Raw genomic sequence first — 21,711 nt, 5'->3', positions numbered from 1 at the left:
AAATGGAAACATAGCGCAATTAGATATAAAGATTAGTGTAAAACTTAAAATTAGGATGGACGATGGAAAGATGGTAGTGAACGTCATTCAGAAAACAAATCAACAACGAAATGCGATCCGAGCAGTGGTGCGCGAATAGTGTCCGATGTCCTGATCGGCCACAAGAGTCCGGAACGCCTGCTTACACTCTTTCCTGGAGCGCTTTAGGCGTAGGTCTGAAGACGCACGCATGCGCCAATCGTATCCGTCCAGCCTCCCCCAAAAAACTCCAATTCCACTTCTCCCAAAACATCCATCCAGTGCCAGTGTGGTGGCTCAACACAACATTGACGCGGAAGTTCGCTCCTCATTTCGACGTTTCCATTTTCGACCATCCGTGCGTGTGCGCCGATTTAACCGTTCGCGAATTTCAAATTGAAATAGTTCGAAACTTTCGTTAATATTCTGAAGGTTTATTGACGGACGCTCCAAGGTGCGAGGATTTAATTTTGAATAGTTTGGCGGTAGTTTAAAAAAATCGGGGAACTTTCGTTTCCGGTATATTAAGTTAGAGGTGAGTGAGACACAGTATTTTTCTGCGAACGGTCCCACGGTAAATAGGGATTTTAGGAAATCCGGTGGCATCTGTACTATTTATTCTTTGCACTGATGTCGAGCAACGTCGTGTTGTTTTGCCAAACACACTAAGTGGTGCGTTCATATCGCCTAATAATTAATACAAAATAAAAACTTTTAAATTTATCAAGGTCCGATAATAAATACAAATGAATATACTGACGTATGCTGCACTACTTCTAAGTAAAATGCACGAAATTGTTTCACTTCTGCAAAAATTTATTTGTTAAATAAATTTTGAGTCATAACTTCTCTACCAAATCTTAAAATTACGAATTATGATACTATGGTAAAGTGAATACACCTCTACTTGTAGAATATAACGACGTCATCGTCGCATTCTGCAATACCCTGACGTACTGTAACATGTGGCATTCAATGACATTACAATATCTCTATTATTCCTTCATATGAGTTTGACAGAAAACATATTTTCTGTAGATATAGAAAAAAATGTTTTTTTCGTAAAAATTAATCAATATTCTTGTAAATATAAATTTTAAGTGGTGGTAACTAGAGAATCTTGTATTATTTCTTCATGTCATTTTTCCAGAAACTTTTTTTTATTTGCGTGTTATTGCACAATGTCCGTAGGTAAAAATCAGATCTTTTAAGCCAAACTAATGGTATCCATATACTCTTTGGTTTGTTTAAATTGTCATTGGTGGTCGATCTTTCAAATAAGCGGCCAGCGGATTTAATATGATTATTCTCGAAATTATTATATCCCATTCCGCTATTACAGTTTTAACAGTAGCGCAATGTATCGACTATATGAACAAATAAAACCGCTGTTGTGTTTTAATAAATGCAGATTTCATTTGGCCACACCATATCATTTTTCGTTTCAATTTGGGTTTATTTGATAGAAGTTTGTATATTTAAATCCCATATTTGATAGCAAAATGATCCATTCGCAGCATGCTTTTCAAAATTGCAATTAGATCGATGAATATATAGTAATGGACTTAAAATATACTAAAAGTCTATACTGGTAAAACTGATTTAAAAACCACAACGTGTTTCAAGCTCAAACTCGTTGAATTTTCTTTCTTCTTGCGTCCCAATGGAATCGAATTTTATCTTAAAATAATACCTCAAAAGTTGCTTTGTTTATTATTTTTTAATGACTGTGCAATTTTGCAAATATAAAAGTGATTGCAACATACTGAGTGTAATACATTTGTAAGTGCAAAATATTATACGACAAATGCTAATGGCCGTGTCAAACATTTGAACCCCCATATTATCAATATATTACCAATTTTAATATGACCACATTTTTTTCAAACTAGCAACAAATAGTCGAACGATACATATTTCATTACTGCTTTTACTTCTTATTTTTCTTCGTAAATTTTAATATGATGACATTTATTCAAACTAGCAACAAATAGCCGAACGACATATATTTCTTTACTGATTTCACTTCTTATTTTTCTTGGTAAGTTTTAAAAAACAACGCCAAAAATAATCTTATTTGCTGGCGTTTTACGCAGATAAAAAGATTTGCCAGTTCGTTAAAGGATATGCCGGTGGAGTTATCCGTGATAATGGCGAGCATATTATGACACGCAAGCTTATAGAAAAGATTTTGTCAAGATATATGGACCTGCAGGGAAATTTCCATGCCAGCCATGACATCGCAGTGTATTGAAGACTTTTTGGAGATGAGAAAATGTTGAATCTCGATTTTCTTCATACTTTAGACACAAATTTTATGTTTAAAAGTTTATGAAAGTGGGCTATAAAATAAAAATTTCAAAAACAAATATTTTTCAGGATTTCAAGGTTAAAAAAAAAACAAATGAATTTGTGAAAATTCCTTATATGGGACCAGTACATTTTAGGTTAATGCGACAAAAATATTTAATATTAATTGATTTAATTCATCAAAATGAAATATAATAGAGATATTTCGTAGTTTGGGTTAGTTCTGCTACAGATTTTGAAAAGTATTTCTCCCAAAAGATAACCTCAAAATAATTCAGAGTATTAATGGTATATACCTGAAATGTTTATATGAACATTATTTTAAAAATTCTAAAGATCACATCCGTAGAAAAGGACGTATTAAAAGCGTGGATACAAAATAAATAAAATAAATTAAACCTATTTTCTTCCATAGCTAGACCACATATAGCTTAAGAAATCGATACCGATTTAATAACTTTTTAATGATATACATTTTTGCCAGCTTTGCTGCATCTAATACTAGTACCAATGAAAAAATAGGTCAGCACAGTATTTTGTAGACTACAATATTGTAAATTAGTTTGCACAGACGAAGACATCAAGAGTGGATGATTTTTTGAAAACTGTGCTGTTTGATTTTGGCGATTCGGAGGGAGTTGTATCTATCTAATATATTTGTCCTGTTTATTAATTGACAAAAAATAAAGTTATTTCCTTATCTGATAATCGAGAAATCATACCCTGGTTTGATTACTTATTTAGCTCCTTGATAGTAATCATTCTGACAGATTGAGTTTACGCCTTAACACATAAATTTATTCAGGAAAATTAATTGGGGCGACGTGAATTTTCAATACCTGAAGAACGTGAACGCAACTAGAGAATTCGGTAGCCGGTTGCGAACAATAATTATTGCGTTAATACTTTCGCGAAGCCCCCAATCTGCCGGATATGGCCGTAAATATACAAAATAAAACGGTTTTCATTATCAGCATTTGTCTCCCGATTTAAAGCGTCATTTAATTAAAGTCGAAATTCTTCTTGTTAGTTCGTTGTTCACCGAAAATGGAATTAATTTTCGCGGTTCGATCCTTGAATCGATGTTTTATCTTCGTTAGTTTTAAATTTTGTTGTTTCAGAAACAGGTGAAATAAAAACATTTTTCAGTTGAGCGACATCAATTTATAGCTTCTCACATGAAAATTTCCAATAACGGAAGCTGAAGTAAAGTAGCGAATCAAAGGTGAAATCATAAACATTCGTTCCGTTTTCAGTGAGCAACGAAGTAACAAGAAAACTGGCGAAGTTAATTAATGACGCTTCAAATTGGGAAATAAACGTTGATAATAAAAACCGATCAAATTCTCTCTTTGTGGTTATATTCTTCAGATAATTAATAAACGTATAAATTTAATCGGTCTTAATGATTACTGCAAATGGGTTAAATTATCAGATAACGGAATTATTTTATTTGTTGGCAAAAACCAACAGAACAAATAAATTATTCGTCAAATGTTAAGATTATTATTAATCGTTTGCCTTGTTTAGAGCGACATATAATACGTAAATAAACCGATGCGGAGGCAGGTTACATTTATTAGAATTAAAATTTGAACTCCGGCAGCACCACCATTTTTGTAAAATGTTCATCAAAATATATATTCATTATACTCAATTAGATTTGGCTAATAATTTATTTGTTCAGCTGGTATTTTCCAAAAATTCACACTCAAGCTTATGGAAGAGGCTTTGTCAGGATATACGGGCCTGCAGGGATATTTCTTTACCTGCACAACGACGCTATGATATCGCAGTTTATTGGACACTTTTTTACTGGCGATGGAAAATTGTTGAATCTGCCATTTATTTCATACTTTACACACCTGATTTTTAAACGTGTTGAAAAGATATAAAAAATTAAATTAAACCAAACCGTATAATACTTCCATTGCGAATTAGATTCTCTTTTGCCGACACCATCTTTTTTCATTCAGGGACTTAGGGTTTCAATTAAAAAATATTTAAAAAATATAGAGATGGGAAAGTATCAATAACATTAAGCCGATCCTGAGTAATAGCGGACGGAAATTTGAGCAGAACCACTATTATTGTAAAATGAATGTTTGCTTAAAATATACATTCGTTATACCGAATTATCAGAGAATTTCCACAATAACCCACTAATTGGATGAACAAAGTAATAATGATATTAATAATTATTTGTAAATTTAAAAAAAAATACAAATGAGAAGAATTTTACAGAATTTTGAACAAAATATAAATACATACGTCCATATACATAATATTGTGACAGGAAGAGAAGCATCAGTAAAACAAGTACTCTTTTTATTGGTTTTTTAAAGGTTAGAGGTTTTAGCAACTTTGGCGAATTTGGCGCATTAGTATTAAATGTATATATACTCTAGGGAAAACTTCGTCTGAAAAGGGTAGTTTTAGCGGATGGTAGAGAAATGAGTCCTTTATATCTAATATTAGTTTATTAAACATATTCCGCTATTGAGCTTCTCTTAGTTTGTAGGATAATGCGTAGTGCTCGATCCGTTTTTCATGATTTACTTTTCATCGTTAAACGATTTAAGAACAAATCCTAAGCAGCACATTTTTCGAAAAAACTTGCAGGATGCTAGTCAATAAAATACTATGTTTTTATGGTTTCCAATTGGTATTAGAAGCGGCAATAATTGAATTAAAAAATTGGGACGTTAATTAATGACGCTGCAAATTGAGAAATAAACGCTAATAATAAAAACCGATTAAATTCCCAGTTTGTGTTTATATTCTTCAGATATTTAGTAAATGTATAAATTCCATCGGTCGGAATGAATAAATTATCAGATAACGAATAACTTTATTTTTTGGCAAATACCAACAGAAGAAATAAATTATTTGCCAAATGTTGAAATTAATCTACTGCCTTGTTTAGAGCATATAAGCCGATGCGGGGCAAGTCACATTTATTAGAATTAAAATTTGATTTGAATTGAATTATACTTACCTAACTATTTATATTATATGTTGGTATTTGTAAAAAAATGACACTGAAGCTTACAGAGAATATTTTGTCAAGATATATATAATATCCTTATTATTATTACTTATCCTTTTTTGGCAACGGAAAAAATGTTGTATCTTTCATTTTTTTCATACTTTACGCACAACTTTTAGATGTAGAAATATGTGTATAAAAAAGTAAATCAAAACAAAAAAAGAACCTTATTTTTAAACATTTAAAATAAAATTTTGTTATGCTTATTGTATTACTTGTTAATTATAATTTGAATCGTTTGCTTTTCAATCCAAATGCAGACAATACTTTTGCTTTAATAAGAATAAGTAATAAAAATTATTATACAAATGTTAGTTTCAAGAAGACTATAGAATCTTATAGCGTCTTATTGATTTTCAAGCCTGAGATTCCAGTTTTTCAAATTATGTAACTAGATTTGTTTTTCATGATTTAATTTTCATCGTTAAACCATCTAAGAACAAATCACACCCAGCAAATTTTTCCAAAAACCCATTTGCTCTTTGTGCCTGTATACTGTACAATGCAATTTGCAGTATTCTAGTCAATAAAAGTTTTTATATTTTCCATTTGCTATTAGAAGCGGCATAATTGTAGTAATGTATATCGTTTAAAAGTTATTAAATTGTTATCGATTTTTGAGGCTATAAACTCCTATTAATCTCTTTGGCCTAGTTAAAATGCAATATCATAAAGATCCATATATACAGGGTGATTTGGCGTCTTCATAAGTATCTGCCTCAGGTTGTTATCACAAAAACTGGGAAAAAAACAGTTGAATTTGATTTATTTATTTTTTGCTGTTTTGACTTGAAAATTTTAAATTAATTCTCTCAGACTTATTCCGGGTTGAGGGCAAGTACTCGTATCTTTCGAAATACCTTTCAAAATCTACGTTAAAGTAGGATCAATTATTTTATATTAAAATAATTTATAATACTTTAACGTAGATTTTGAAAAATATTTCGGTCGAAAAATACGAATACTTACCATCAAATCGATCCAGAAAAATACCGGAATGAGACTGAGAGAAAAATTGGAAATATTCACATCAAAATTGGAAAGGCAACACTTAGGAAGACGCCAAATCACCTTCTATAGATATGGATGTTTATGACACGGTACTTTAACTAAGCCGCAGTAGGCACTTTTTCAATGTACAGGAGATTATACAGCCCCACAAATCGATAATAAATTGATAACTTCTAATCGAACTACATTGTTGCGATTATTGCATCTTCTAATACCATATGAAAAATATAAAGACCCAGTATTTTATAGACTAGAATATTGAAAATTGCATTGTATAGTATACAGGCACAAAGAGTGAATGGTTTTTTGAAAAACTGTGCTTCGTGTCATATTTTTAGATCGTTTAACGATCTTGAGAAACCAACCAAATTACAAAATTAAAAAAAAAAGAGTCTCAGGCTGCAAAGGGTACTAAAAGCGGCCTACTTTTCACTTATGGGATGAAGGATGAAGCATATCCTACAAACTAAGAGAAGCTCATTGGCGTAATATGTAAATATTGCATATCGCATTTCCAGAACCATTTTTTTCCTACGGTATTTATAAAATTCTAATAGTGTGAGAAATTGGTGTAAGTTATTAAAACCTCGTGCCTTTAACACTGCAAAAAAATGTGTACTTATTTTCTTGATGTTTCAATTTCTGTCACGGCATGATACACTCAAAGAAAAAAAGATTTGATCAAAATTAAATATAATTTTGCTTTATTGGTGCTTTTGAATAAATCAGCTTGAGTGTCATTTTTTTACAAACACCAACATAAGAAATGTAACTTGCTTCCGCATCGGCTTATATGCTCTAAACAAGGCAGTAGATTAATTTCAACATTTGGCAAATAATTTATTTCTTCTGTTGGTATTTGCCAAAAAATAAAGTTATTCGTTATCTGATAATTTATTCATTCCGACCGATGGAATTTATACATTTACTAAATATCTGAAGAATATAAACACAAACTGGGAATTTAATCGGTTTTTATTATTAGCGTTTATTTCTCAATTTGCAGCGTCATTAATTAACGTCCCAATTTTTTAATTCAATTATTGCCGCTTCTAATACCAATTGGAAACCATAAAAACATAGTATTTTATTGACTAGCATCCTGCAAGTTTTTTGGAAAAATGTGCTGCTTATGATTTGTTCTTAAATCGTTTAACGATGAAAAGTAAATCATGAAAAACGGATCGAGCACTACGCATTATCCTACAAACTAAGGGAAGCTCAATAGCGGAATATGTTTAATAAACTAATATTAGATATAAAGGACCCATTTCTCCACCATCAGCTAAAACTACCCTTTTCAGACGAAGTTTTCCCTAGAGTATATATACATTTAATACTAATGCGCCAAATTCGCCAAAGTTGCTAAAACCTCTAACCCTTAAAAAACCAATAAAAAGAGTACTTGTTTTACTGATGCTTCTCTTCCTGTCACAATATTATGTATATGGACGTATGTATTTATATTTTGTTCAAAATTCTGTAAAATTCTTCTCATTTGTATTTTTTTTTAAATTTACAAATAATTATTAATATCATTATTACTTTGTTCATCCAATTAGTGGGTTATTGTGGAAATTCTCTGATAATTCGGCATAACGAATGTATATTTTAAGCAGTCATTCATTTTACAATAATAGTGGTGCTGCGCAAATTTCCGTCCGCTATTACTCAGGATCAGTTTAATGTTATTGATACTTTCCCATCTCTATATTTTTTAAATATTTTTTAATTGAAATCCTAAGTCCCTGAATGAAAAAAGATGGTGTCGGCAAAAGAGAATCTAATTCGCGATGGAAGTATTATACGGTCTGGTTTAATTTAATTTTTTATATCTTTTCAACACGTTTAAAAATCGGGTGTGTAAAGTATGAAATAAATGGCAGATTCAACAATTTTACATCGCCAGTAAAAACGTGTCCAATAAACTGCGATATCATAGCGTCGTTGTGCAGGCAAAGAAATATCCCTGCAGGCCCGTATATCCTGACAAAGCCTCTTCCATAAGCTTGAGTGTGAATTTTTGGAAAATACCAGCTGAACAAATAAATTATTAGCCAAATCTAATTGAGTATAATGAATATATATTTTGATGAACATTTTACAAAAATGGTGGTGCTGCCGGAGTTCAAATTTTAATTCTAATAAATGTAACCTGCCTCCGCATCGGTTTATTTACGTATTATATGTCGCCCTAAACAAGGCAAACGATTAATAATAATCTTAACATTTGACGAATAATTTATTTGTTCTGTTGGTTTTTGCCAAAAAATAAAATTATTCCGTTATCTGATAATTTAACCCATTGGCAGTAATCATTAAGACCGATTAAATTTATACGTTTATTAAATATCTGAAGAATATAAACACAAAGAGAGAATTTGATCGGTTTTTATTATCAACGCTTATTTCCCAATTTGAAGCGTCATTAATTAACTTCGCCAGTTTTCTTGTTACTTCGTTGCTCACTGAAAACGGAACGAATGTTTATGATTTCACCTTTGATTCGCTACTTTACTTCAGCTTCAGTTATTGGAAATTTTCATGTGAGAAGCTATAAATTGATGTCGCTCAACTGAAAAATGTTTTTATTTCACCTGTTTCTGAAACAACAAAATTTAAAACTAACGAAGATAAAACATCGATTCAAGGATCGAACCACGAAAATTAATTCCATTTTCGGTGAACAACGAACTAACAAGAAGAATTTCGACTTTAATTAAATGACGCTTTAAATCGGGGAACAAATGCTGATAATGAAAACCGTTTTATTTTAGTATATTTACGGCCATATCCGGCAGATTGGGGGCTTCGCGAAAATATTAATGCAATAATTATTGTTCACAACATGCTACCGAATTCTCTGGTTGCGTTCATGCTCTTCAGGTATTGAAAATTCGCGTCGCCCCAATTAATTTTCCTGAATAAATTTATGAGTTAAGGCGTAAATTCAATCTGTCGGAATGATTACTGTCAAGGGGCTAAATATGTAATTAAACCAGGGTATGACTTCTCGATTATCAGCTAACAGAATTACTTCATGTTTTGTCAAATAATAAACATCAAATAACAGATGCAACTCCCGCAGAATCGAAAATCAAACGCAGCATAATTTTCAAAAAATCATTCACTCTTGATGTCTACATTCTGAGCAAAGCAAACTAATTTGCAATATTCTAATCTACAAAATACTGTGCTTATCTATTTTTCAATTGGTACTAGTATTAGATGCAGCAAAACTGGCGACAATGTATATCGTTGAAAAGTTATTAAATGGGTATCGATTTCTGAAGCTACAAGTGACTGTTTTGTTAGTTTATATATTTTGTATCCACGCTTTTAATACGTTCTTTTCTACGGTTGTGATTTTTAAAATTTTTAAAATATTATTTATATAAACACTTCAGTTATATACCATTAATACTCTGGATTATTTTGATGTTATCTATTGATGTATTCTTTAACTATGAAATATCTCAATTATATTTCATGTTGATGAATTAAATCAATTAATATTAAACATTTTTGTCGCATTAACCTAGAATGCACTACTACAGAAATATTTGATTTATTTTTTTATTTTTATTTTATAGACCACTTTTATAAACCTTTTAACTTAAAACTTGTGTCTAAAGCATGAAAAAAATCCAGATTCAACATTTTTTCATTGTCAAAAAATAATAAGTCTTCAATATACCGCGATATCATGGCTCGCAGGGAAATTTCCCTGCAGGTCCATATATCTTGGCAAAATCTTTTCTATAAGCTTGCGTGTCATAATGTGCTCGCCATTATCACGGATAATTCCACCGACATATCCTTTAACGAACTGGCATATATTTTTATCTTACCAGAAAATGATTATTTCTGGAGTTATTATTTTATTACTTTACTGCCATTTGTACATTATGTTTGGTCGACTATCTGTTGCCATGGGGATATTTTTATGCATCGTCAATTTTATACTGGAATTAGTAATATATTTATATAACATATGTTTCAAATTCTTAGCGATGCTTCTCAGCAGCTTATTAAATAAACGTTATTATACAATTTCATGTGCAAATTTAATGTGCCGAATATTTAGGTCGGCATCTTAGACTTAAAATTGAAACAGTCGGTTTGATTATAATTTTGCTACCTGGATCTCTAGGGTAAATGCAATGGCACAAGTGAAGTGAACATGAATCCCAAGCTGATAATACGATAACACCACTCAACTAAGTTCTTGGTGCATTAAAATTAATTGACACGGTTTATCGCACCAAGTTTTGAGCGTCGGCATGAAATCGTTACCATGTCATCAAAAATCGTTGGGAATTTCTGAAAAAATCATAAACTTTTATAATTAATATTATGTAAAAATAACAATTTGTGCTACTGGACTAAATGTAAATTATTTTCCATTTTTTAAATTTTCAGTTAGAAACTTAGTTTTTTTTTATTGGATTTGTGGATATACTTTTCCATTAACTACATTTGAATATAAAACTTCATAAAGGAAAATATTAATTTAAGTTTCGAATATTCATAACTTTAACGATGTATTGACATGCAACACGTGTTTGATATATTACAACAGAATAATCCTCAAAGCTATGAGAGCAACATTACCCCAGAAATCGAACATTAAATCCAGAATAAAATGTTATTGCCATCGATTTGTTTAAAAGCTTTAGCCTCGTCAACAATGAAAATACGAATTCCGCGTTTTCGACAAAGATGCAAAATACAAGGGAAAAACAACCTAGACTAATCGCAGATACGCGTAAGTAACGAATGATTTGCTCATTTGCATGTAAATTCTCACTGGCAAACATTTCCATAGCAGACTACGCGAGTTAACCCAGATGAAAATAATTATATGTTATTAATTCGCCGAACAAATTTATCTCTGAATAAGTATTCAAAATTACACGGGCCGTGGATTTTTATAGAAATAACACGACGAACGAAATGTTTTGTTCGTATCTGCAACGAATCAAGAATTCTGATTATTTTAATGTTGACATCGAACATGCAATCTTGTGATAAACATAGAGGACCCTTGTTGTGCCACATTACACCCAACAATTTATCTAAGGTCAGTATAAATTGACAACACACGAACACTGCACCTGCTTCCATTCATCACAATATTCAAACTGTAGTTCAGTTAAATAAGTTTCGAACCTAAATTCAATAGTCGTTTATTGAGAAAATCTTTAATAATGCATTCGCAATTGACCATAGGACAATTAGTTTTAGCTCCAGTGTCTGGTTTATGTACATCGTATCAAAAAGTGAAAATTTCTCAGTAGCTTACTTAAAAATTAGGCCAATGTTAAAATATATCAATTTTCAGTAAATAGGTTATATAAATAAAAGCTAGGTATCTTTAGGTTACAACGAATCATTTTTCGCCATGAGCAAATCATAAAACTAGTATTAAAAAATGTCCATTTCTCGGTAAATGGGTTGTCCCAATTTTTAAAAATTAGGCTTATGTTAACATATATAAATTTTCAGTAAATAGGTCATAAAAATAAAAGCTAGGTATAGTTGGGTTACAACCAATGATTGTTCGCCATGAGCAAATCATAAAACTAGTATTAAAAAATATGTATTTTCCGGTAAATGGGTTGTGCCAATTTTTAAAAATTAGGCTTATGTTAAAATATATAAATTTTCAGTAATTAGGTCATAAAAACAAAAGCTAGGTATAGTTGGGTTTCAACCAATAATTTTTCGCCATGAGCAAATCACAAAACTAGTATTAAAAAATCTGTATTTCCCGGTAAATGGGTTGTCCCAACTTTTAAAAATTAGGCTTGTGTTAAAATATATCAATTTTCAGTAAATAGGTTATAAGAATAAAAGCTATGTATAGTTGGGTTACAACCAATGATTTTTCACCATGAGCAAATCATAAAACTAGTATTAAAAAATATCCATTTCCCAGTAAAAGGGTTGTCTCAAGTTATAAAAATTAGGGCTATGTTAAAATTTATTGATTTTCAGTAAATAGTTAATATAAATAAAAGCTAGGTATCTGTGGGTTACATTCAATCATTTTTTGCCATGAGCAAATCATTTCCCAGTAATTGGGTTGTCCCAAAAATTAGGCCTATGTTAAAATATGTGAATTTTCAATAAATAGGTAATAAAAATTAAAGCTGGGTATCTTTGGGTTAAAAAATATTCCAGTAAATGGGTTGTGGCAGATTATGAAAATGAATTCAGTGTTAAAATATAACCATTTTTCAATAAATAAGCATGGGTAATAAAAATTAAAGCTTTTGGTTACAACGAATCATTTTTCGCCATGAACAAATTATAAAACTAGTGAAAAATAAAAACATTAATTCCCGCTATTTTTGGATTTGAAACGAACTTTTGGTCTTCTTGATTAATTATAATTTAGGAAATTTTTTATGAATTGCCCTTTTTCCAGGAATTGGGCACAATCTGATAGGTAATAAAATATGGTGTTGAAAAATATCCATTTCCATTCCATTCCATTTTTGGGTTGTCCCAGGTTATTAAATTTAATTAGAGCTAACAAAATTCAATTTTTCACTAAATGGATGATGATAAGTGGTAAAAAAATCTATAAAATCTAAAAAATAAAAATTCAACCTAGGAATTTTTGGATTACAATAACCATTTATTGCCATAATTCTAGGAATTTTTTGTGGGATTGCGCTCATAAAACTAGTAAAAGAAAAAACATTTTTCCAGAAATGGCGTAGGTAATTAAAATTAAGACTAATACTACTACTTTTGTCTAATTATGTTATCATTTTCCCAGGAATTTCGCTGATGGAATAGCAAAATTTTTTTGACGTACTCTAAAGTAATGATTTCATTATAGGTATTAATTACTTTTCAATATTAAATTTTATTGTGTTAAATAAAAATGTTAAAAAAATAAAAATGTAACGTTAAATACGTGCTTCATAATGATCGATGAATAAAGGAATAAAGTGTCTTCTGGCATGTGATTTTTCAAGTAATATAAAAATCACTGAGTTATTAAAAAGCACACATTAAGTAAAAATAATATTGATTAAATAGTTTTATTGGCATTTTTTGACGTTTTATGCGTAAGTGGATTCAAGTTCGCTTGGTCCCCTGCCAATTTAGAGAATAGCGAGAGAATAATAACTGCAAATGGCGTAAACGTTTCTGATGTCAGGTGTGGGATTACCGAGTTATAAAATTCAAAATTAAAATCCCTTTTTCAATGTTTTTGGTAGAGATCGGTAATTACGAAAAAAATTGGGTAAAATTTACGGAGTACGACGGGTCCCAACCGACGGTTAAAATATGGTGAGAATGATCCAAATATAGAAAAAATAAACTTTTATGACGTAACGAGAGTTTAAAACGCAAACCAGTCAGATTTCAGATGGCTCGTTAGCATTTCAAATATTCAAGAAAATTTTAACTTGGTTATTTATCTGGCATAATTTTAATGAAACTTTTAAAGTGGCAGTCGTTAAAAGCGCCAAAGTGCAGTTTAATTTGATTTACGCCAATAACGTTGCCGATAAAGCGTATTGTATAGAATTTGCTTTTTATGTCCAAGCGGGAGTGAATGAATTCCGGGCCTTGTGTGTGTGTTACGTTGTGCCTAATTTAATTATGAATATTCGATAACAAGGTTTGTAATGAACACACGCTCAGTTGTCTATTTCACAAATTATTGTTTTCTTTTAGGAAACTATTGCTAACGATAAGTTACAACAATTAACAAAACATTTGGAAACATTATTATCATTTTTCAAAAAAACTTCCACATACTGCTGTACTACTATTTACAAAACTTCTAGATTCCTCCTGCGTCGGTTTTTGTTGACTCGAGCTTGCTAACGTTTCGCCAAACATCCTGTTGGCTTCTTCAGGAACTTATCTGAAACTGGCTCGCATTTTATTCTGTACCTGCTTATATATTGTTTGAGGAAGTAAATGAGAGGCATAAACACCGTCTCGGATGACATATTGGTGACAGGTAGAGACCTAAGTCACGGTTAATAGATTTCCATAGATTCTCGGATTTTTCGTTTTTAGAAGAACTGATCACATGCAAGAATTTTAGTTTTATGGAATAAAATTTTATGTCCGGTTTCATAAGTGTGTTCGGCAACAGCTGATTAGTTTATTTGTCTTAGTCGTAAGGCTCTTTCGTGTTCTTTGAGTCTAGTTGATATTTTTAATCCGGTCGAAGGGGTAACCTGGTTTGTGAATCTTTGGGAGTCTCTAGAGACGAGGAATTTTTGAGTCATGAAGGGTAACAGGCTTTGTGGAGTCTGATTCCCAAGTAAAGACCTGTGTCGCGGTTAAGATTGTTGGGTTGCTTATAGATTTCTATAGATTCTCAGATTTTTGGTTGGTAGAAAAATTGATTACATGCAAGAATTTTAGTTTTATTGAATAAAATTTTATGTCCGGCTTCGTGATTGTGTTCGGAAACTGCTGATGAGTTTATTTGTCTTAGTCCTAAGGCTCTCTCATATTCTTTGAGCCTAGTTCATATTTTTCGTCCGGACTCTCCAATGTATTCTTTGCCGCATATGCATTTAATCCTGTAAACTCCTGGCGTGACAAATGGAATTTTGTCTTTGACGGATGGAAGATGTTGAAAGATTTTTGAACAAGTGGTAAATCTGGTTTTGACGTTATATTTCTTTAGAAATTTTGATGTGTGATGTTTTGAATATAAGGAAGGGCCAAAGTGGCAAGTGTAGGATTGTTTTCGGCCTCATTGCAATTGGAAGGTTGTGGTGAAGTACATTTTGTGATGGAACGCTTAATATCTTTAACGTGAAAATTATTAGGGGGAGAGCAGAGGTGAGGTGTTTTAATTCTGGGTTCAGTGACTCGGGCTGAGATAGTTTTACGGCTCTGTAAACAAGAGACTTGATAACCGATGATTTTTGGGCATTAAGGTGATGTGACTATGGACCGGACATAAAAATATATTCTATAAAACTAAAATTCTTGCATGTAATCAATTCTTCTACCAACGAAAAATCCGAGAGTCTATAGAAATCTATCCGAAGGTGTTTATGGCCGTCATATAGCGCTGCCTCCATCAAACATATATAAGCAGGTACAGAGTAAAATGCGAGCCAGTTTCAGTCAAGCTCTGAAGAAGCAAACAGGATGATTGGCGGAACGAGAGCAAGTTCAAAAACGGACGCAGGAGGAATCTAGAAGTTTTGTAAAAACTATTATCATTCAAATAAGTGCCAACTGACTCATTAGTCGGATATTAACTACTTAAACATCAATTTTAACGCCTGTGAGGTTTTTGTGCAACTAAAACATATGGTGACGACTATAATAGAGGTTGCAATCACTAAAAAAATATTAAAGACATTGCCTTTTAGTTAGCGGTCTGGTTGATTTGATAAATTTGTTGATTCAAGTGTTATAAAGTATGAAACATAAGTTTTCAGAAAAAAAATATATTCGGAGTTTATTACGAAAACCCTTAATAATATCGACAAATGACAAAATTAAATTTTTTCTCCCTATTTTTGGCTTTCGATCGCAATATAAATAAATATTTTTTGAAATATTCAAAAACAAAATACCTTCTATCAAGCTCTAAACAAAATTATTAGAAAATAAAATAAATAACTCAAACCAGTAGTTTCAAAATATTTTAGCGTTGACGCTAAATGAACTTCGAACGTGAACTATTAATATATAGATTTAAGTAAAATTATTATTTTGGTTATTAAACCAGTTAAGTTTCTTCCAAAAACTTATGTACCCGTCTCAGTTAACGTATTACAGGACTTGCAAAGCAGTAATGAAATAAGTGCAAACCGTCATGGCGATGAAAACCAATGTGCTGTTGTCGATGGGAAAGAATCCAGCAGCCGTTATATGAAGATTTTCAGAGGTGGCGTGTTGGGCTAATAGGAAGAATGGATTGTCAACTTGAAAATACTGCATACGTCCAAGCCTTCTGTAGCAAATGCGGACCGTTCGTTTACCTTCGTCGGCGATCTTCTGGCCGTAAAAGGACAACATCAACGCTTCAACCTGCAAAATATATCGAGTGTTTGGTGCCTTCCTCATCATTTTATGAAGTCTACTTTTTAATTAAATATTTTTAAAAAGGTTAAGGCGGCTAGCAAATCTATTTCCCACCAAATGGGTTGTCCCAGGTTATCAAAATTAATTACCGTTAACAAAATTAATCTCTTCAGTCAATGGGTATAAAAATCTATAAAACCTAAAAAATAAAAATTTAACCTGGATTGCAAGGACCATTTCTCGTGATGATTAAATATACTCCAAGAATTTTTAGTGGAATTTCCCTTTTCCCGAGAATAGAGCTGAGTATTTTAAGTGACAAATCATAAAACTAGTGAAGGAAAAAATATTTTTTCAGGAATGGAGTAGGTAAACTAATAGAGTCATTTCAAGTATTATTGGATTTGAAACGTAATTTTGGCCTTAGTGACTAATGTGTTAATTTCGCTAATTTTCCTAGAATAGCAAAATTATTAGTTTTTAATATTACATTTTATTGTGTTTTAAAAATAAAAAATGTTAAAGTAATATAAATGTAATGCTAAATACGTACTGCATAATGATGGATGAATAAATGAATAAAGTCTCTTCTAACATTTGATTTTTTCAAGTAATATAACAGCCACTGACTTATTAAACAGCACACATTAATTTAAAATAATCTTGATTAACTAGTTTTATTATTTTTTGACGTTTTATGCGAAAGCGCGAAAACAATAACCGCGAGCGGGATAAAGGTTTGTTTCTTTCTTTCTTTTTCAAAGTTTTGGGAAGAGATCCGTAATTATGAAAAAAATTGGGTAAAATTCTAGTAGCAAAATCAATCGTACGAATAATTTTCCATTAGTCTCGTAAATGAAATCATAATTGGATTTTTTAAAAATCGTCATTCTAAGAACTTCATGTTTTCAATGAATGTCATCATTTCTTTGCGCCATATAATTAATAGGTAGGACACCATCGCAAATATCGTGGAAATTACTGAACTCCATTGTTTAATGGGGAACTGAAATCCTATATTCCCATAACAAAAATTCATGTACACTGATATGAATAATGAATAAAACAACATCTAATAGCACTCTACAGGATTTAAATACTGTATGGTTCACAAACTAGAAATCTAAAAAAACCTTTGGTCGACTCTAAAAGCATTTTAATACCCAATTGAACCTTCAAGCTGTAGATAACGGCGTGAGTATACACTATAAACGTGTGTTGACATTATTGACATTTAATTTTAACAAATGTTTCTGTCAAAGTTTCATGAAATAATCCAATTAAGTTTTATTACAGGTGGCAATCTATATTGCTTCAAAACCTTTTTCACAATCTTAGAAATAACATCGATTAATATATTACCTAGTACTAAAGTTGAGATCGTTAAAATTAAATTACTGAATAAGCAGTTTTTTCTAAATTCTAGCCACCATATGACACAAGTGCAACGACTTTTCGGGAGTTGCAAGGGTAAGTAAGTAACAAGAAAATATATAACATGACATTTCTTTAAAACTCTAGTAACCACTATCTGCAGTTTTCTATTGAAATGTATATTGTGAAAATCTAAACTTACCAAGGATAACTTTATGAACGACAATACTTGTACCCTTGAAACGTATATTGAAAAATTCAGATATATCCACAACGTACTTGTTAAAATGTACAGTTCGACTCCGCACAGCAAATTTCCAAATATTAACTCGTATTCATTAATCCTTCTGCAGATACTACAATACATCTGCATCAAAGCCCTAATATGATGTATGTATGAGACATTCTCCAATCGATTATTAAATTCCTTCAGTAATGTTGAAATCTTGATTAATAGAAAAATCACCACAAAAATTGTAGAAGCCTGTTTAGTTAAAATAACGTACATCAGTAATTGGCAGTCACGATCCTGAACTCTTACATATACGTCATAAATTTCAAGAAGCCAGATGACAAATATGCACAATTTTAGAATACTTTTGCAGCTGAGCATCTCCTTCAATCTCGATTGTCTGGTTAATAGGCGACTTTCTAAAAATTTCATGTGTTGAGTGAATGTGATCATTTCATTACGTTTCGTAAGTGACAAATAAGACACCATCACAAACACGGTTGTTACTAAAATTAATGCGATCAAGTGCAATACTTTGATCTGATTCCAAAAACAAGTATAGAAATGTGCTGATATCACACTGACGTAAAAGAAAATATCTAGTAAGATCCCACAGTTCTCAAATTTTCGATTGTTCATAGCATAAGGATATATAAACAAAAGTTTACAAACTAAGAATCTAAAAAATCTTTTGATCAACTCGAATAACATTTTTATAAGCAACTGAACACTCACGTGGAAGATAGAGGTATAAGTATTTTACGAAGCGTTCCAAGTCAATTTTTCGTAAATTATTAATTCGACTTGTCTCAGCCAGTATACACTAATATTGACATTATGTACATATTCGAGAAATAAATTCGGTACTGATTAAAAGACCCCGAGATAGGGGCAAACCGTGCAAATAGCTTTTGGACGATTTTAATTAAATTTTATTGTAACAAATGTCCCAGTCAAAATTCTATTGCTATGTTTAAATTTTAATATATAATGGACGCTCCAGAAAAAGAAAATAGTATCGAAACCCACTAACGATTCATCAAAATCCTATTACATGAGATATACTCTTAAAATTATCGCAAAACCTTTTCAGAACCTTATGGTTAGTTGATTATCATATCATCTCGAATTTGAGAAGTTGTTGAACCACTCTTTATCAAAGAACTGAACAAGCAATTCTTTCTAAACTATATAGGATGTTTGACAAAACACGGAATGTATAGAGTCCTCCTGAAAGTAACAAGAATGCAGAAATATGCAACAAGCGTTAACTCATTTTGTCCCAGTGGTGCGTTAATGCATCACCTATTCTATGATTTTTTTTGTCACATCCACTTAGAGACTTGAAAAATGTTGTAATCGGATTTTGAAAATTGACGATTAAATAAACATTATAATTCTTATATATATATATATATATATATATATATATATATATATATATATATATATATATATATATATATATATATATATATATATATATATATATATATATATATATATATATATATATATATATATATATATATATATATATTCTCACGTATTGATTCACGGATGGAAAAATGTGATGACACTATATTCCGGGATATCATCCGTTCGCTTGTTGAACTCCGACTGGAATCCTGCAGACGTTTCGCCAAAATTTCACTTGGCATCTTCAATGCTCGCGCTCCGAAAATACTTCGAACACTTTCGGAGCGCGAGCATTGAAGATGCCAAGTGAGATTTTGGCGAAACGTCTGCAGGATTCCAGTCGGAGTTCAACAAGCGAACGGATGATATCCTGGAATATAGTGTCATCATATATATATATATATATATATATATATATATATATATATATATATATATATATATATATATATATATATATATATATATATATATATATATATATATATATATATATATATATATATGATGACACTATACTCCGGGATATCATCCGTTCGTTCGTTGAACTCCGACTGGAATCCTGCATCCGACTGGAATCCTGCAAATCCTGCATCCGACTGGAATCCTGCAGACGTTTCGCCAAAATCTCACTTGGCATCTTCAATGCTCGCGCTCCGAAAACACTTCGAACACTGCCCAGTGTTCGAAGTGTTTTCGGAGCGCGAGCATTGAAGATGCCAAGTGAGATTTTGGCGAAACGTCTGCAGGATTCCAGTCGGATGCAGGATTTGCAGGATTCCAGTCGGATGCAGGATTCCAGTCGGAGTTCAACGAACGAACGGATGATATCCCGGAGTATAGTGTCATCACATTTTTCCATCCGTGAATCAATACGTGAATATATATATATATATATATATATATATATATATATATATATATATATATATATATATATATATATATATATAGTCAAAAAACATTTTTATACCCAACTGAACGCTAAAGCTGTAGATAAAGGTGTGAAGTTTTTACAAAATGTTCCAAAACAATTAATCCTAAATTATTAATTCAACTGTCACCGTCAGTATACACTATAAACTAATATTGACATTATTGACAAATGCGAGAAACAAATTCGGTGCTGATTAAAAGACCCCGAACCTTTTGGAGGACTTTAATTAAATGTTAATTTAACAAATGTTCCAGTCAAGGTTGTGAAAAATAGCAGGTCCTCAAAAATAAAAAAAATACATATTGAATTCTTCCAATGATCCATCGAAATTTTACTAGAGTTTTAAAACGTTTTAAAAATTTTACGTATAACATGGCTTAATAATTGTATGTTGATTATCATATGATATCTTTTTGAATTTAAGTGTAGGACTAAGGTAGTTGAGCAACTTTTTACCTAATTGCTGGGTAAGCATTTCTTTTTTAATTATATTAAATGTGAAATAGTAGCGCAACGTATTAGGAGCCCTCCTGAAAGTAACAAGAATAGAGAAAATATCCGAATTAGCATCAAGTTCCCTAGTTAAAAAAAAAACAGTCGGTCGAAAAGGACTGATTTTTATGCATAATAATCACTATCAAACCGTGTGTATGAAAATATAACTGCGAAACTAACGAAAATAATAATTTACTGCGGATAATTCAGTACGAATAAAATTTTTTGTTTCGAATTGGTTCTTTCAGAAAAGTAGTTGCAAGCCGTGTAAACAGCTTTTGGATGATTTTAATTAAATTTTAATTTAACAAATGTCCGTGTGAAATTTCTATCCATATGTCGACATTTAAAAAAATAGTAGTTAAAACGTTTACACAACTTAATAATTGTATTTTGATTATCATATCATATTTTAGTGTCTTATACACCACTTAGTACTAAAGTAGTTGAGCATCTCTTGTGCAAATAACTGAATAAGTAATTTTTTCTATATTATATCGGCAATATAAGAAACTTAAGCGACGATAAATAGGAAATAATTTGGCAACGTATAAATAGCCCTCTTCAAAATGATTAAAATGCAGAAAAGATTGAATAAGCTTTAGGATAACCGGCCAAACTATAATTAATAGCATGCTCGTGTACAAAACCGGAACCGCTATGCCTTCATTAAAATTTATAAAAAACGGTGTGTGCCGACTTATTGCTTTGCATATAATAAACACTTTAATAAAACTTTTTGAATATCTAACCACTGCTAACCATCTCTAAATTCAAACTGAAATATTAGGCAAAACCATAAATTACTACGAATAACCTCAGGACAAAGATTTT

General features: G+C 31.2%; 2 protein-coding genes across 2 annotated transcripts in view; one reads left to right on the top strand and one right to left on the bottom strand.

Moving 5' to 3' along the window:
* Positions 1-417: 417 nt before the first annotated feature.
* LOC132695758 (zwei Ig domain protein zig-8-like) overlaps positions 418-21,711 on the top strand; it is a 222,017-nt gene continuing 200,723 nt past the window's right edge. Inside the window, exon 1 of the mRNA XM_060660214.1 lies at positions 418-553. The gene's annotated coding sequence lies outside the window, so the exon portion shown is untranslated. The remainder of the gene's footprint in view (positions 554-21,711) is intronic.
* The window catches only part of LOC132695774 (uncharacterized), a 29,800-nt gene continuing 24,257 nt past the window's right edge, over positions 16,169-21,711 (bottom strand). The window contains exon 2 of the mRNA XM_060660229.1: positions 16,169-16,426. Coding sequence (XP_060516212.1) covers positions 16,169-16,426 — 258 coding nt within the window. The remainder of the gene's footprint in view (positions 16,427-21,711) is intronic.

The sequence above is a fragment of the Cylas formicarius genome, unplaced genomic scaffold (assembly GCF_029955315.1).
Source record: "Cylas formicarius isolate icCylForm1 unplaced genomic scaffold, icCylForm1.1 PGA_scaffold_12__32_contigs__length_19106922, whole genome shotgun sequence".
NCBI classification, from domain to species: Eukaryota; Metazoa; Arthropoda; class Insecta; order Coleoptera; family Brentidae; genus Cylas; species Cylas formicarius.
Note: the sequence above shows the minus strand (reverse complement) of the source record. Positions and strands in the feature narration are given on the sequence as shown.